This window comes from Crinia signifera, chromosome 1 (genome assembly GCF_055691185.1).
Source record: "Crinia signifera chromosome 1, ASM5569118v1, whole genome shotgun sequence".
NCBI lineage: Eukaryota > Metazoa > Chordata > Amphibia > Anura > Myobatrachidae > Crinia > Crinia signifera.
The window spans coordinates 128474497-128491227 of record NC_139217.1 but is presented as its reverse complement, the minus strand read 5'-3'; the positions used below and the strand labels follow the sequence as shown (position 1 = coordinate 128491227).

Genomic DNA, 16731 nt, shown 5'->3' with positions numbered 1-16731 from the left:
TATTTTACCCATGTTCAGGAAAAAAAAAGTTATTGGCCATTAAAAAAAGAAAAAAAAATGTGCAGTGTAGGCAATTATAGTGCGTACACACGGTTAGATGAGGAATTCAAATCAATTTAGATTAAATATGCCATTCGATTCGATCTCGCATTCGATTTCTATGATATACAGTAGTTATGCCTGGCAAGACTATTAGATTTCAATTTGATTTTGCATCTATAAGCAAAATCGAATAGAAAAAAAAAAAAGTGGAAATCTCACAGTGTGTACCCCTCTCTTATGGTGTGTACACACGCATCTATTTACTTTCAATTTGATTTGCTTTAGATTTCCCCCATTCCACCCCCTTTCAATTTGGCCTTTGCTTTCCATTCGCGTTTACATTTGATATGCACTTTTGTATTCGATATCGATTTCGATGTTCATTCAAGGCACAGTGTACACATTTAATTTACTGGATTTAATTTGATATTTCCATGTCTACACAGTCTATTTTTCTTTTTGATATAGAGAAATATCAAAAAGCACAATCGCAAAAAGCACTTTTTTTATGGTGAAAGATGTCTAATGTCATACAAGAAACAAGTAATACCTGTATGATTCTCAAACGCGTTTCTCTTCTCGGCAACTGCCCTTTTAATTTCATCTAGAACAGTGCTTAGATCTCGGGACCTCTTCTGATTCTCTTTCTCTGCATGGAACAGTCTTTGTTGTAGTTCTAAAAACTGCCTTTCATATGTGTCCATTCCATAGTCTGCAAAGTAAGAGGTGTCATTTGTAAGTAAGTTTTATTTATATAGCGCACTTTCTCCAACAGGACACAAGGCGCTTTACAGACATTAAAAATAACAATGCACATACTGTAATACAAAGGGTTATCAGTACAAGGAACAGGCAACAATGGCAGTACAGATATAAATCACACATATAAATCACACGTACAGATATGCATAAGACGCATTCTAATAAGGGACACGGACATGGGGAACATATTTACTGAGCTGTGCAGTACCCAGGCAGCCATTCAGCAACGCCACATGGTGATTGCACCAGCCAGCACCGTACATGTAGAACACATTAGAACAGTACAAAGTACACAGAACTAGACATAACACAATTAAAAAGGGATTTTTGTAAGAACTTACCGTTCGAATCCCTTTCTCTGATATGGTCCTGGTGACACAGCTTCACATTGGGATGTAGGAGGGTCCGCAGGAGCCAGGCACCTATCCTAAAGCTTTTGGAGGGTAGGCTCCTCCCCTACTGCATCCCAGATTCCTCAGTTCAATCTTTCAAAGCCACTGGAATACATTAACTCAGTACAAACAACTGCACATATTATATGCACAATTTTAAATTTAACTTTTCAACCAATTATAACATGAAACATCATGAACACTGGCATACTTACTGAGCGTAAGGGAGGGATCGCTGTGTCACCAGGACCATATCAGAGAAAGGGATTCGAACGGTAAGTTCTTACAAAAATCCCTTTTTCTCTTTCAATGGTCCTGGTGACACAGCTTCACATTGGGACGTTCCAGAGCCGGTCCTTTTGGGTGGGTACGCTCAGGTCTGCAGTATTCATCACTGCTCGCCCGAATGATGCGTCCACCGACGCGAACTCATGGAACCTATCGAATTTGGCAAAATTATGAACAGATGATCAAGTGGCAGCGCTGCAAACCTGCTCAGCTGTTGCCCCATGTCGAACCGCCCAAGAGGTGGCAACCGACCTGGTGGTATGCGCATTAATCCTGGCCGGTAAAGGCCTACCAACTTTAGTATATGCAAACGCAATAACAGAGCGCAACCACCTAGCAATGGTCTGCTTAGAAGCAGGCCAACTAAGTTTGTGTATGTCATACAAAACCAGTAAAGTATCAGTCTTTCTGACACTCTTAACTCTGTCCACATAAACGCGCAAGACGCGCACAACATCCAAATTCCTCAATTTGTCCCTTTTCCTAACAACCCTCTGGGGGTTGAAACACAGGCAGAACAATCTCCTGATTTAGAAGAAAAGCAGAGACTACTTTTGGTAAAAATCTAGGGGTACTGTCCGAAAGGCAGCCCTATCATCATGACATATAAGGGAGGAAGACTTGTAGAACAAAGCAATCAACTCCGATATTTTTTTTTTTTTTTTTTTTTCTTCTGACGCCACCGCCAACAAAAATACCAGCTTCCCTGAAAAGAAACTAAGGTCAACCGACCTTAACGGCTCAAAAGGCGCCTCTTTAAGGTACTCCAGAGCCAGAGATAATTCCCCTGGTGCTACTGGTTGGTTGTAGGGAGGTTTCAATAGATAAACCCCCTGCAGGAAGGTCTGTACTTCTGGTTCTAACGCAATCCTTCTTTGGAAAGAAAAATTGACACGGTCGAGATATGTACTCTGAGTGACTGAAGGCCTAACCCAGAGGAAAGGCCCTCCTGTAAAAAACTCCAACAATTTAGCCATTTTAAATCTCGATGTGCGTGACCTCTGTCTTACACACCACCAAATATAGGTCTTCCAGGCCCCAAAATAATTTACAGAAGACACTGACTTTCTGGCTTTCCTCATTGCGTTAACCACCGCCTCTGAGAATCCTATATTCCTCAAAATGGCGTTTTCAACAGCCAGACCGTCAAAATTAATCGAGCTGAATCCAGCTGGTTGAACGGTCCTTGTTTTAGAAGGTCTGACCTCAGAGGTAGACGCCACGAGTCCACAGAGAATCTCTGAAGCCTCGAGTACCAGGATCTCCCTGGCCAATCTGGGGCCACTAAAATTACTGGAATTGTCTGGGCCTGTATTGTTTTCAACTCTCTTGCCAGCATTGGAACTGGCGGAAAATCATAAAGAAGATTCCCCTCCCAGGGGATAGTCATGGCATCCACTGCTTCTGCCAGTGGATCCCACATCCTGTCATACAACCTGGGTACCTGATGGATGAACCTGTATGCCTTCAGGTCCCTATCCGGGGTTTCCCCCTTATTGTAATCTAGTGGAATACTTGTGGATTCAGCCTCCATTTTCCTTCCATCAGTTTCTCCCTGCTCAGGAAGTCGGCCTCTATATTCTCCACTCCTGGTATGAAGATTGCTGATAATGCTAGAACATTCTGTTCCGCCCACAAGAATATTCGGGACACCTCCCACATGGCCAGATTGCTGTGTGTGCCTCCCTGGTGATTCAGATACGCCACAGCTGTGACGTTGTCGGTCTGAATGCCTAAAAGGGAGCTCTTGTAATCTTTTCTCCCGCCAGAGAAAACCTCTTCCACACAGCCCTCAGTTCCAAGATGTTGATCAGTAAGGCAGACTGTAAAGTATCAGTCTTTCTGCTCTAAAGTCCACAAGCCCTGCAGACGCAGGTCCACGACTACTGCCCCTCAGCCTCTGAGACTGGCGTCGGTAGTGACTACCAACCAGCTCCAGGACTGCAGGGACCGACTCCCCCGAAGGGAATCCACCTCCATCCACCATTTTAGGAAGGATCGAGTTTCTGAAAACAACACCATTTGTTCTGACCTCATGGTCTGAGTGTTCCCTGTCCACTGGGACACTCTAGAGTGGAACCTGGCGAACTGTAACGTCTCGAAAAACGCCATCATCTTCCCCAGCAGTTTGAGGCACCTCCATACTGCTGTGCTCTGAGACCCTAGGATCTCCTGTACCAAGGCAGCCAGATCCCTGGCCTATGCCTCTGGTAGAAACACCCAATGCAACTGGGTATCCAGACCAATCCCCAAGAATTGGAGTCTCTGTGACGGCACCGATTGAGATTTTTGTAAATTTAAAAGCCAGCCGTGAATCTGCAAAACCTGATGGTTTCTGCCAAGTGACTCTTCACTTGTCTGCTGATTCCAAAAATGGAATAACCATGGTTTCCCTAAGTCGAAGCACATCCGCCATTTCTGACATTATTTGGTGAATACCCTTGACGCTGTGGCCAGACCGAAAGGCAACGCCTGTTATTACAGGAGAAGGTCTCCAATTGCACACTCCAATAGTGCCTGATGTTCCGAGTGAATAGGAACCTGCAAGTATGCGTCCTGGACCTTCATGGACGCTAAAAATTCTCCCTGGTCCCGGCTTAGCAGCACAGACCGTAGAGACTCTATTTTGAAATGGTCTACCCACAAATGGCTATTAATGCCTTTAAGTTTAGGATCAGCTGAAAGACCCGTCTGGTTTGGGCACCAAAAACAGAGTGAAATAAAAGCCTTTTTTCCCTCCGCTCTGGGGACCGGGACTACCACACCCTTCTCTAAAAGAGAATGAGCCGCTCCCAAGAGAGCTGTACGGAGTCGAGCCTCCTTTGGTAGTGGTGTAGGAATGAACCTTCTCGGTGGAAGAACTTTGAAGGGAATCTTTTAACCCTGGGTTATATTTCAAACCCAAGCGTTCCGGTCTAACAGTGCCCCTGCGTCTTTGAACAGTGACAGACGTCCCCCCTCCTTAAACACCGCCAGGCAAAACCCCTGGCAGTATGCGGAGGATTTTTCCTCTCCTTTGGTTTCTTATAAAAAGAACCCAATTTTTGACTATGGGGCCTTGCCCCTGGAGGACTGAGACTATCCCTTAAAAGACTGTTCTCAAAAGGACGCACCTCCTCTAGGGGAGGGCCGAAAGGATGGCCTGATGTCTGCTTGGCTGCAGGGGTAGGCAGGAAAGTGCTTTTTTTCCACCTGTGGCCTGCTTATTGATCTCTTTCAGTTGTAAACCAATAACAGCTTTCCTTTAAAAGCTAATGCCTCTAAGCCTTTTTAGACTTGTTATCTGCCTTCCAAGCTATAAGCCAGAGCACTCTCCTGGCACTCCAGACACTGAGGAAACTCTGGCAGCCATTTTGAGAGCTTCCTGCTCAGCCTGAATCACATTTCTGCAGCAGCATTAGACTTCTCTGCATAGTAACAACACACAAAAAACAGTATGTCAACTAGAGCACAGGTCACTGACCCACCAATCCTGGCCTTAGAGACCCAGACTGAAGCCAATCAGAAGACTTGCTTGCTTGAAGGCTTGCACTGGTAGCACAGTGGCTTTTGACAAGTATACCACAGAAGCCTCTACCACTGGAACATTTTCCCAGAGGTCTGCATGATCCTCAGGCATAGGATACAGGCTTAACCATCTATTAGGCATCTAAAGCCTTTTGTCAGGGGTTTTCCAATAAATCTTGTAAACCCTTGTCTGCAGAGAGATATCATTTCCCTCACGCTGTCTCTTAAAAACAACCTTAGCAGGAGTTTTTTCTTCACAGACAAATTCAATGCCTGTTTACAGCAGTAATCAAATCCTCCACCCCTGAGGGTGAGGACTCTTCAGAAACATCACCCTGAACCCAGGGTATGTCTGTGTACTCTCCCTCCTCATCAGCAGCTAATAATGGCACTGAATAAGACCTTTTAGGGGTCCCCCCAGAATAACCATAAAGCTTGTCAAACAAGTAATTTAAACCTGCTGATTCCCATAGCAGTATCCTGCATGACTTGTAGAAGTCAGGATCTGTCTGGGTCCGAGGCAAAGAGCTGGACGGACTGCTGAGAGAATGGCCATGGTCTAGGGAAATTACCAGCCATCACTCTTGCCTGTCCAGTAATGCAACAAAGCATTTTCCGACCTGTCTCAGGGACTTAGCCCTCGCAAGGTCCGATGCACTACCCTCTGGGGTTCACTCCCCATGGGTTTCACAGCAGCGCAACAAATACATAAGCCCCCCTTAGGGACAAATTTCAGTGTACAACCACTGCAAGCGCTCAATGCATTAAAGGCTCCCTCCCCTAAAACCACAGACTGTTGCTCAGACATGATGTTCTCAATAACACAGTCACAGCATTAAATGTACATACATTATATACAGTGTACTCAGTCACTTAGCTTTCTGTAGTCTTCAGAATGGGGAAAGCGAAGCCCAGGAAATCCAATCACTCTGTCAGGATCTGTAAGCCAGCTCAGCTCCGCTGCAAGCGTTCTGAATGGCGCCAAAACAGAGTGAGGGAAGGGACCAAGTCCCTGCTGCTGCGGGGTCTGTGACTTTTGGCGCCAACTACCCCCAGACAGCCGCTCCCATTGTAGGATCTCCTCGTTCCAGTATCTCCCCCTCAGCTGGGGACCACTCGGAACATGCCTGTAACAACACTGCTGTCCTCTCATATCAGGAGCTCAGTGTGTAAGCTCCGCAGAAAATGGCCGCCGCCATCACGGAGCGCCTGTCCCCCATGATCCCCACCTAGCGTGAAGCCGGTTTCAGAGCGCTCCGGAGCCCAGGCAGCTTCTTAAAAGAAGCTGTAAGCGCTGCACAGGGAGGCCAGACAGCGTCTCCCTCGTGCACAGTTAGCTGACAGGACTCGTTTCTGTCAGCTCCTGCTGCGCTAGCAGTGTGAGGATTCACTAATGAGAATCCTCACACTGTGCCTACCTAGCTAGTGTAGAAGTTAATAAAATAATAAAAACCCTAACTAACTCTACTCCTTCGGCTGCTCCAGCAGCCCTTTAGAATAGCACCCACTCCAGTGGGCACCTAACACGAACTGAGGAATCTGGGATGCAGTAGGGGAGGAGCCTACCCTCCAAAAGCTTTAGGATAGGTGCCTGGCTCCTGCGGACCCTCCTACATCCCAATGTGAAGCTGTGTCACCAGGACCATTGAAAGAGAAAGCACAATTCTTAGTTACACAATACAGATGAGATATAAGGAAGTGAATCAGAATAGATGCAGGTATAGATTGTAGGTGAGTTATACCCCTTTTACACCGCCGAAAAATCCGGGTCAGCAGCGGGTCAGACCCGGATCATCGGCGGTGTAAATGGGGTATATCCGTGTCCATTTACACGGGTCCTCTACCCAGGTCCTGACCTGGGTAGAACCCGGATAGGACCCGTGTAAAGGCCGGTGTAAATGGTCCCGGTGCAGGTCCACAGCGTGCAGCACTGTGGAAGCTGTCCCCAGGTGCTGGGAGAAGCTGAGGGGAGGTGGGGGTACCTGTCAGCCTGAGGTCGGAGCCGGAGGGGATGATGTGCGCCGCCACCGCTGCTGCTGGTGAATCAGGCCCAATAGCATACAACTGCGGGCTGCGGGGGATGATGGTCCGCGAAGTTCCTGTGGCGAATGGACAGTCAGCATCGGGGGTCCCTCCGGTGCATTGGAACTAGTACTAGTTCCTATGCACCGGAGGGACCCCCGCCACTGACTGTCCATTCGCCGCAGGAACTTCGCGGCTGCGGGGGGAGGTACAGCAGCAGCGGCGCACATCATCCCCTCTGGCTCCGACCTCAGGCTCCGACCATCATCCCACGCAGCCCGCAGTTGTATGCTATTGGGCCTGATTCAGCAGCAGCCACGCACATCATCCTCTACGGCTCTGACCTCAGGCTGACAGCCAGGTACCCCCACCTCCCCTCAGCAGCTGCAGAAACCCCCCTTCTCCCAGCACCCGGGGACAGCTTCCCCCCTCAACCCCTTCAGAATTTTTGTGTGTGTGTGTGTGTGTGTGTGTGTGTGTGTGTGTGTGTGCCCCCTTGGCAATGAGCAAGCATTTTTTATGACATCCACAAGGAAAGGCAGGGCTGACCCAGGTTCAGTATAAATGGTGCAGACCCAGGTCTGACCCCGGTCGAAGTTCTGTGTAAATGGGGTATAAAGCAGGGTCAGACCCTGGAAACTCCAGCGTTCAAAGACCAGGGTTTTTGGTGTAAAAGGGGTATAAGAGAGCTGTAGTTGAAATACAAGAAGAGTGCTGTGAGAACAGGAGGGAAGAGTGGAGAGGGTCCTGCTCGTGAGAGCTTACATTCTAGAGGGAAGGGTAAGACAGACAGGAGTGACAAAGAAGGGGTAGCAGTGAGCATAAATAGACTGTTAGGATGAAAGATAATTGGATTTTATGCGGGAGGGTGGGAAGATGATAAGTTCAGTCCTAGACATTTTAAGTCTAAAAAAGCGCTGGATCATCCAAGACAGTGGAAGTGCAGGACAGGTGGAGGCATTAGACTCGAGGAACAGCTGGGCATTTTCAAGTCTGACAGTGCAAATACAAGCATTAACGGTTACAGTGAATTTGCAATAAACTAACATCCTTATTGCGTTAAATTCTCACTGCAACATTCTACCTTGGTAATAGGCAATTTGAGAAGTTATATTAATAAATATAAGAAATAAAAAGACACCTACTGTAACACCTCGACGCCAAACCTTTTAAAACACACAAATAGGACAAGACAGGAAGGAGCTGGGGCTGAAAGTAACCACAACTGTTGCAGATAGTATAAATGACTCTATGGCAGAGAAACTGACAGTAGGACCACTGAAAATGAATGTAATGTGAAAAAGAACACCCTCTTAACCCTTTCACATCGCGATCCTGGGTCTGGCGCTTTCACATTAAACCTGGATCCTACAATTATAAAAGGGGGCTGTATAACCTGGGTGGAAATGCCAGGTTGGTCGACCCAGGTTATAAGTTGTGGTGCTTTCACACCACACCTCGACTCGGATCCATACATCCCCAACCCGGGTCAGAGGTGCAATGTGAAAGGGGTATTTGTGACAAAGCCATTATACAAAATATCCCAGGTTCTTATATAGTATATGCTTTTTAAATACAAATTTCGTCACAATTTTATTTTTTAATAGACAATTTGCATTTATAAGTGGTATGGTTTTATAAGCTCTCGACCCAGTTTCCTCCCATTTATAAACATTTCAAGATGGGTTCTAACAGCAGGAGATATGTTAACAGCAGGAGATATGTTATTTTGGGCATATTTTAAGGGAGCCCAGCAACTGCAAATGAAATAAAAACGATGGAAGCTTAAGTGCTTTTAAGCTTCCTATTACGCAATCCACAAACAAGATTGTTTCAGTGTATTCCTCAGTGACACAGAAGATTACTAATGACCAACTAATGCTTTTCAGATAAATGTACACAAAACTCCAGGGACTATTGAAAAGTGCTGCAAACATCATTCTTCTAGTTCTGGTATTAGTGCAAGGAAAAAAACAAAAAGATTGTTCACAGTATTGTAGCATGTTAACATGCTGTTCACCATGGGAATATCAGCATGACAATAATATTTTATACCAGAAATTAAGGGATGTAGACATAAATAATAACAAAGTCAACATTCATAAGATTGACATCACAATATGGACAGTTATGATGTCTACAGCTGAACTGTGAACATTATGGTGCAGAGGTGTCACTGAGGGTCAATAACACCCAAAGTTCCAAGAAACCCCCAATGACCAAAAAAGGTGTAGTATCATGGGAAGAGGTCATGGCTTCACAACACAATCCCATTTTCATCACTCTAGGGTTGTACGTAGCATTCTAGGAGATGCTGGGCTGCCCTGGAGACTTGCCTGGCTGCAATGCTAGATTCTACACTGTGACAGGGGGTAAGTGCTGCCTGCAATGTCACGGGTGTCGGACGGGGTCCCCACTGTCAGGATCCCGACAGTCATTTACCCGACGTCGGGATCCCGACTGTTAAAACACTGACAGACGGATTGCCGGCGGCCAGCGGCTATACTCCCTCGTGGGGGTCCACGACCCCCATAGAGGAAGAGTGGAATAGGTGGCGAGCACAGCTGTCTGAGTCCGGCCAGTCGGGATCCAGACATCAAGCTAATGACTGTCGGGATCCCGACTGTCGGAACCCTATACCACACCCCAATGTCACAGTGCTGCAGCCGGCTCCTGTTATGGAGAAGTCGCATTTTGGTGTTACCCTCAGAGGATGAGGGTAGTGCAAGCCGTGAAGCCACGGGGGTGGGGGTTGGTGATTTTCAACCTTGTTTCCTTGAGACACACTAAATAAGATTTTAAAAAGTGCCAAGGCACACCAGGAGATCCCCGCAGGGCAAAACAAATTATCCCCCACAGTAAAACAAAAACAAACCTCTTGGCCCCCATATAAAAAACAATCAATCACACTGGTCCCCACAGGTAACAAAAATAAAATACATTGGCCCTTTACATGAAAAGAAGAGACCAGTAAATAACAGTTGAACTGGTGGTGGCTGTAAACTGGTTTTGGGCATCTCTAGATTTGAGGGCACACTTGAGAACAGCTCAAGGAACACTAGTGTGCCATGGCCCAGTGGTTAAAAAACACTGCTGTATATGATGAATATCAACATATCAAAAATGACATTATGACCATGATGAACTGAGGAAAGAAGATGTTATAACTGTAGACATTGTACCCAATCCAAAAATCACTTGCAAGTTATGATTATAGGTCAGATTATGCACATTATAAAGGCTTTTCTTTTTTTGTTTATAAAAGTTTAAAAACAGAAACAATTACTCAGAAAGCATGATTTATACTAACGGACCTCTGGCATTTGCTTGTGTGAAAAAGATCTAAAAACCAAAAAGGCATTTGACTACAGTGGGGATTTCATGTTGACTTCTTCAACATTTGTGTTTAGGCCACATTGCAGAACCTTAGTATACATGCTCTATACAAAAACCCTTTACACAGGGTTAAAAATAAGACAATTTGGGATAAGAGTGTCTATTTTTGCCACGGATGGCATATACAGATATATTTTTGATATTACCGGTTACTAATCTTAAATGGTGCTCCAACAAATCGGGATGCAGTTAAGATCCCGGCGGTCGGGATCCCGGCGTTCAGAATCCCGACGCCGGAATCCCGACCGCCGAAATGCCGACACTTTCTCCCTCCTGGGGTGTCCACGACACCCCTGGAGGGAGAATAAAATAGCGTGCCGAGCGTAGCGAGGCACCGGGCCCGCTGCGTGGCAAGCGCAGCGAGCCCGCAAGGGGGGGCGATCCACGTCCCCCCCTTGTCGGCATTTCGGCTGTCGGGATTCCGGCGTCGGGATTCTGAACGCCGGGATCCCGACCGCCGGGATTCAATACTGAATCCCAACAAATCAGATCCTGTAGTTTTTCACATGATAGGAGCTGATTGGTTGGAGCACCATTTAAAACTTATACCTAGAATATCACTCCCTGTTAAATCTGCCCCTAAGTACAGCGCTTAAATATGACCATGAACAGAGATGCACCTTCAGTGCAAACTTCCATTTCACTGTACAGAAAATATGCAAAAAATTTTGAATAAAAAAAAAAGTGAATAAATAACACAAATGAGTATTCATAGAACCCAAAGCTTCTACAAGCCCCTGCCATAAACATTCTTCAAATGTGGCTCATATATGTACACTGTGGTCCTTATTCAGATCTGATCGCAGTACAAATTTGTTCCCAAAATGTGCAAAACCATGTGCACTGCAGGTGGGGCAGATGTAACATGTGCAGAGGGCGTTACATTTGTGTGAGTTATTACCAAAGAGAGTGTACTTGGAAACACAGACTACATACAATTTCTCCTTTTGACTTAAATGAGGACCAATCACTCAATGGTTTCATCTAGGTGATTCTAATGGTGGTACCCCTATTACATATACTCTGCATTTGGTTCAAAATTAGGTTCCAACCATATATACTGAAGCCATGACTGTAATACTTTATTGCTATTTTTCCACTTATTTTTTTTTATTTTTTTGTCCTTTAGTGCTCTTTATTGTACACATTCCTCTGCTGTGTTATACATGTAGAACTCCAGTGATACAGGCCCCTCTTGCAATATTTATACATCTTTGCCCTGGTAACAGAGGACCATCTGTGTCAGGGTTTAACATTGTAATTTGCTAAGCTTATGTGTTACCATGGCTATCAGTATCGTACACTTTCCAAAATTCCCACTTTGGTATTTACAGCGGATATCGCCACATTGTTATGAGTTACCATGGATATTAGTATAATACATTTTCAAAAATGGCCGCTTTGGTAATACACTGGTAATGTTTATAGACAAATTGGCTGGTTGTATATCGTCACCGTGGCTGCACTTCCGCCTATGGAGAGCTGCATGTCTGGCAAAAGTGAGCGCAGGAGGACTTCCAGGTAGATGTGCGTTAGGGCACTCCCGATACAGGATTTGCCGCGCTTTTCACATGTGCGCCCAGTTTGGAGGCAATAACTGGTTACCTACTTGTATAAATACAGCAGCCCTCACACTTGGTTAGCAGCACATGACTAAGGTGCCTGTTAGCACCAAAACAGAGGTGGGAAGAGGACCGTATTTATTCCTATGACTGCTTAAAATGTTCGTATTCAACTAGTCAGGGGCTCGCTGCCCCTGACCGGCGAATTTGACCTCCTGCGGCGGACGCCGCAGGGAGCCTGAGGACGGCGGCAGGCAGGGAGATGGAAGTCTCCCTGCCTGCCCCAGAACGTTTGTGGGGGGGAGGTGGGCTCCCCGGGTGCCAGGCAGCCCCCCGGGGGTGCCAGCAGGGGACCGGGTATATTCACTACACCCGATCATGCATATGTAATGATCGGGTGAAGTGAATATATGAATACGTAATGAGCGGCTCAGCTCCGGCCCCCTGCTGGCTGGTCTGTGTAAAAAAAAAGAAAAAAAAATATATTTTTAAGTTAAATATATATTCATGTGCTTACAGCACATGAATAAAAATAGCATGCCCCTCCTCAGAATAAAATTCCTGATTTTTTGACACCAAATGTAAAAACCAAAACACTTTAGTTTAAAAGTTCACATTTCAATTCACCATAAATAGATAGCGATTGCTACTCGGTGAATCATGGCGAAAAAACCTTGAAATGTATTCGCCATCTGGTCATTGAATAGGGGGATTCACCGTTTTAGTCAGAAATTCGCCTTACAGCACAAAATCGCCATAAAAACATGGCGAATCAGCCTCATTGAATACCGCCCAGAGACAGAGACAGAGAGAGAGGGACAGAGACAGAGAGAAAGAGAAAGAAAGGAAAGAAAAGAAAAAAAAAGAAAGAAAAGAAGAAAAAGAAAAAAAAGAAAAATAAAAGAAAGAAGGAAAAGAAAAGAAAGAAAAATAAAAGGTCAGTCACTTCAAATCTGAACTGCCCTACCAAAGTATGGTACAAGGACTGTGGCTATTTCCCAGGCACTTATTTCCAGGACACCACCTGCCAGACTTTGCACGTTCTATAAGTCTATGTAGCTATGATAATATAAGTTATAAAATAAAAGTAAACCTCATCCAGGAGAGGCCCCTTTTAAAACTCGTCTATCACCGATCTATGTGGTACAGGAATATTTTGCAGTGAAATGTACTGTAGCACTGCAAGATTTAAACTAGATTATGCTTCATAAAACACTGCATGTAACAAATGCCGTCAATTACACCTTGCCAAGGATTTGTTAGCATATGATTCACATTCTAAACATTATTATAAATCTTTGCAGATTACACTATCATCATTATTACTATTGTTATGTCAAGAATTTTTCACTTATGAATTCCCTTGCTAATAATGCCAGAAATACAGTAGTTATGATACAGGCAAAAAACCAGGAAGAATGCTTTACATTTTGTTCCCAGCCTCCAGATGAGTGGATGTGGTCATTTGGTCAGTCAAAATATCGACCACTGTTGGTCCACAGTAAAAAGGTTGACATGCATTATGACAACATGGTCAAGAGGCCGACACATGCAAAAGGTCAACGAGTTTTTCATGATTTTTTCATCCCAGTGGGCATAGATGGAGAATAAAATAGTGTGCTAAGGGCAATGAAGCACCGTGCCCGGAGAATGGAGAATGCACCCACTTCCGACACCATCTCTGCCTTCTTAGACAGCTTACAGGCTCCCTTCTCTTACCCCGGAACAATTAGATTCCTTAAACGCCCCATGGACGCAGGTAGAGATTCAATTGGCCATCAAGACCCTCCCCCGAAATAAGCCCCGGGGCCTGATGGATTTATCACTGACTTTTATACCACTTTTAGTGACCTTCTGTCCCCGTACCTAACAGCCCTCTTTAATGACCTATCCTCCTCAGGCTACTCCCCTCCAGAACTGCTAGAAGCCCGCATAGTGACCATACCAAAACCAGGTAAAAACCCAGCCTTTTGCCAAAACTATCGCCCCATTGCACTATTGAATAGTGACATCAAACTGTTTGCCAAGTTGATGGCGCTGCGTATCAATCAATTCCTGCCCTTGCTGGTGCACCCGGACCAGACGGCGTTCGTGCCGGGGCGGCTGGCCTCCGATAACACTAGAAGAGTATTCAACGTGATTGATTCCCTATCTGCAGAGCAGGGCCTCCTCCTTCTATCCTTAGATGCTGAAAAAGCATTTGATAGATTGAACTGGCAATATATGAGGGAGGTGCTGTCCCGTTTCGGCTTCAGAGTTCGGATACTTACATCGATCCTGACGTTGTATGGCTCCCCGTCGGCCCGGGTGTTCAGTAACAGCTTCCTATCGGACTCCTTTAAGATCTCTAATGGCACCAGACAGGGCTGTCCTCTCTCCCCTCTGATTTTTGTCCTCTCCATAGAACCTCTGGCCATATCCATTCGTAGTGACCCCAACTTCCCTGGTATACCCACTGGACCTTTCAACCACAAACTAAGTCTCTTCGCAGACGACGTACTCCTGTTTGTAACCGACCCCGTTAGGACTCTACCATCTCTCCACGCAACACTTGATTCCTATAGCGCAGCCTCCTACTACAAGCTTAATACAACTAAAACCGATGCTCTACCAATAAGCCTTGCTAACTCTCTACCCCTTTTGAAGTCCTCCTACAAATAAAATTGGCAGGCTGATTCAATAAAATACTTAGGCGTACACATTCCTCCCCACATGGCATCGGTTTTCGATGCCAACCTCTCACCGCTCCTTATCTCCCTTGCTGCCTTGTCCAAGTTCTGGTCCTCATTTGAAGTTTCCTGGATGGGACGCATGGCGGCATTCAAGATGTCATTACTCCCTAAACTAATGTACCTATTCCGCACCATCCCCTACGTTTTTCCCAAGAAATCAGTACAACTTGCCACCTCCATCCTTTACGAAATATGTTTGGTCAACTAAACCCCCCGCAATGGCCCGCTCTAAGATGTCGATCCCCAGAGCCTATGGAGGACTCGATCTCCCAGACCTATTTTGCTATCAGTCAGCATGCCTCCTAGCCCCGATCAAACACTACACTGACCTTGCATCCCCCAGAGCTTGGGTAAGCATCGAACAATCCCATTCCTCCCACATCCCACTACTTGACCTATTTAAAATCCCAAAACACGTCAGACCAGCCCTCCCGAATCTACTCCCATCCACCAAAGCTACTCTGTATACATGGGACCAATTGACTGCCACTCTTCCGGCCCCGTCCGCCCTCATTGTCACTTTACCCATCTCTAGCGTAGCGAAACTAATACCCAACCTTTGGCTAACCGTCTGGAAAGGCTGTGGGATTGGCTCCCTTAGCGACGTTTTGGACGTCCAGTTTATGCTCCCCTTCGCCTCCCTTCAACGCCAGTTCTCACTTCCCACATCGGAAAACTTTCACTATTTACAGCTTGCTCACTGGTGGAAAGCCCATTTCCAAAACTACTCCCCCCCAGATGCTCTTTCCCAGACAGTTCTCTCCAGACCCTCCCTGATTTACTCCAAAGGGGATATTTCCTTCTGGTATAAAACCTTGGGGTGCCGGACGGGTTCCCGACAGTCGGGATCCCGACAATCATTTACCCGACGTCGGGATCCCGACTGTCAAAACGCCGACAGCCGGGTGCCCGACGGCCACCCGCTATTTTCCCTCGTGGGGGTCCACGACCCCCATAGAGGGAGAATAGAATAGGTGGCTCGCGTAGCGAGCCACCGTGCCCGCAGCGTGGCGAGTGCAGCGAGCCCGCAAGGGGCTTTTTTGCACTCGCCATGCTGTCTGACTCCGGGCAGTCGGGATCCCAACGTCGGGATAATGACTGTCGAGATCCCGACTGTCGGAGTCCCATACCACACCCAAAACCTTGATAACCCTCTCTGAGTTCTCAAAGACCTCTGCTCACAGGAAATGGGAGACAGACCTAGGCGAAACTTTCACGCCCTCTCAGTGGCGACAGATCTTTCTATCCTCTTACGCAATGTCCCGCTGCCTAAACCACACTGAGATGCACATCAAGCTCATCAATAGACTATATCTAACCCCTGACCGCCTCCATACCTTTTGGCCGACCTGCTCTAATCAGTGTTGGAGGCAGTGTGGCTGTGTAGGTAACATATACCATATTTTCTGGTCCTTCCCCAAACTCCGGGAGTACTGGGCGGAGGTCTTCAAGCTAATCTCCACGACCCTCCAGATTGCCCTCACACCCACCCCAGTTATCGCCTTATTCCATGTGTACCCCCAGGTGGTCCCACTAGAGAAAACGTACGTCCTTGGACACATACTCATTGCTGCACGAGCAAATCTGGCCCAGCAATGGAAACAACCCTCCCCCCCATCCTTTCTCCAGGTTGTGCTGAAAACAAACCACCATTACCTCATGGAAACCAATTTCCTCCCCATCTCATCCAAGCCCTCCTCCTCCCACTACCGTTGGTTACCCTGGCGCATATATGTCACAGAAGGAGAAGGGGCCAAATTCTTCCACCCCGCGGCCTCCACCCAGCTGTCGCAGTTCAGCCTCAATGAACCCCCAGATGCCTCCTCGCCTTAGGACCGTAACCTAATGTTTCCGCTACCTACCTCTTTAAATGGTAGCTTCTTCCCGTTGGTTGGGTTTGAGAACTGTTGTATTTTTATCATGCTTCACTATGCCCCTCCAAAGCCCTTTGTGTTGCTCGCTCTATGTAGCGACTGGTTATATGCCAATCTGTACCTTGATTATTTATGTTATTTTGAACCTTGATTA

The 16731-nt window shown here is 46.4% G+C and overlaps 1 protein-coding gene across 2 annotated transcripts in view; it reads right to left on the bottom strand.

Moving 5' to 3' along the window:
* MGAT4D (MGAT4 family member D) overlaps positions 1-16731 on the bottom strand; it is a 172379-nt gene that overhangs the window by 73324 nt on the left and 82324 nt on the right. For both annotated transcript variants that reach the window (XM_083173323.1, XM_083173315.1), the window contains exon 2: positions 593-754. In XM_083173323.1, the coding sequence (XP_083029449.1) occupies positions 593-746 (154 nt within the window). In that variant the 5' untranslated portion in view covers positions 747-754. The remainder of the gene's footprint in view (positions 1-592; positions 755-16731) is intronic.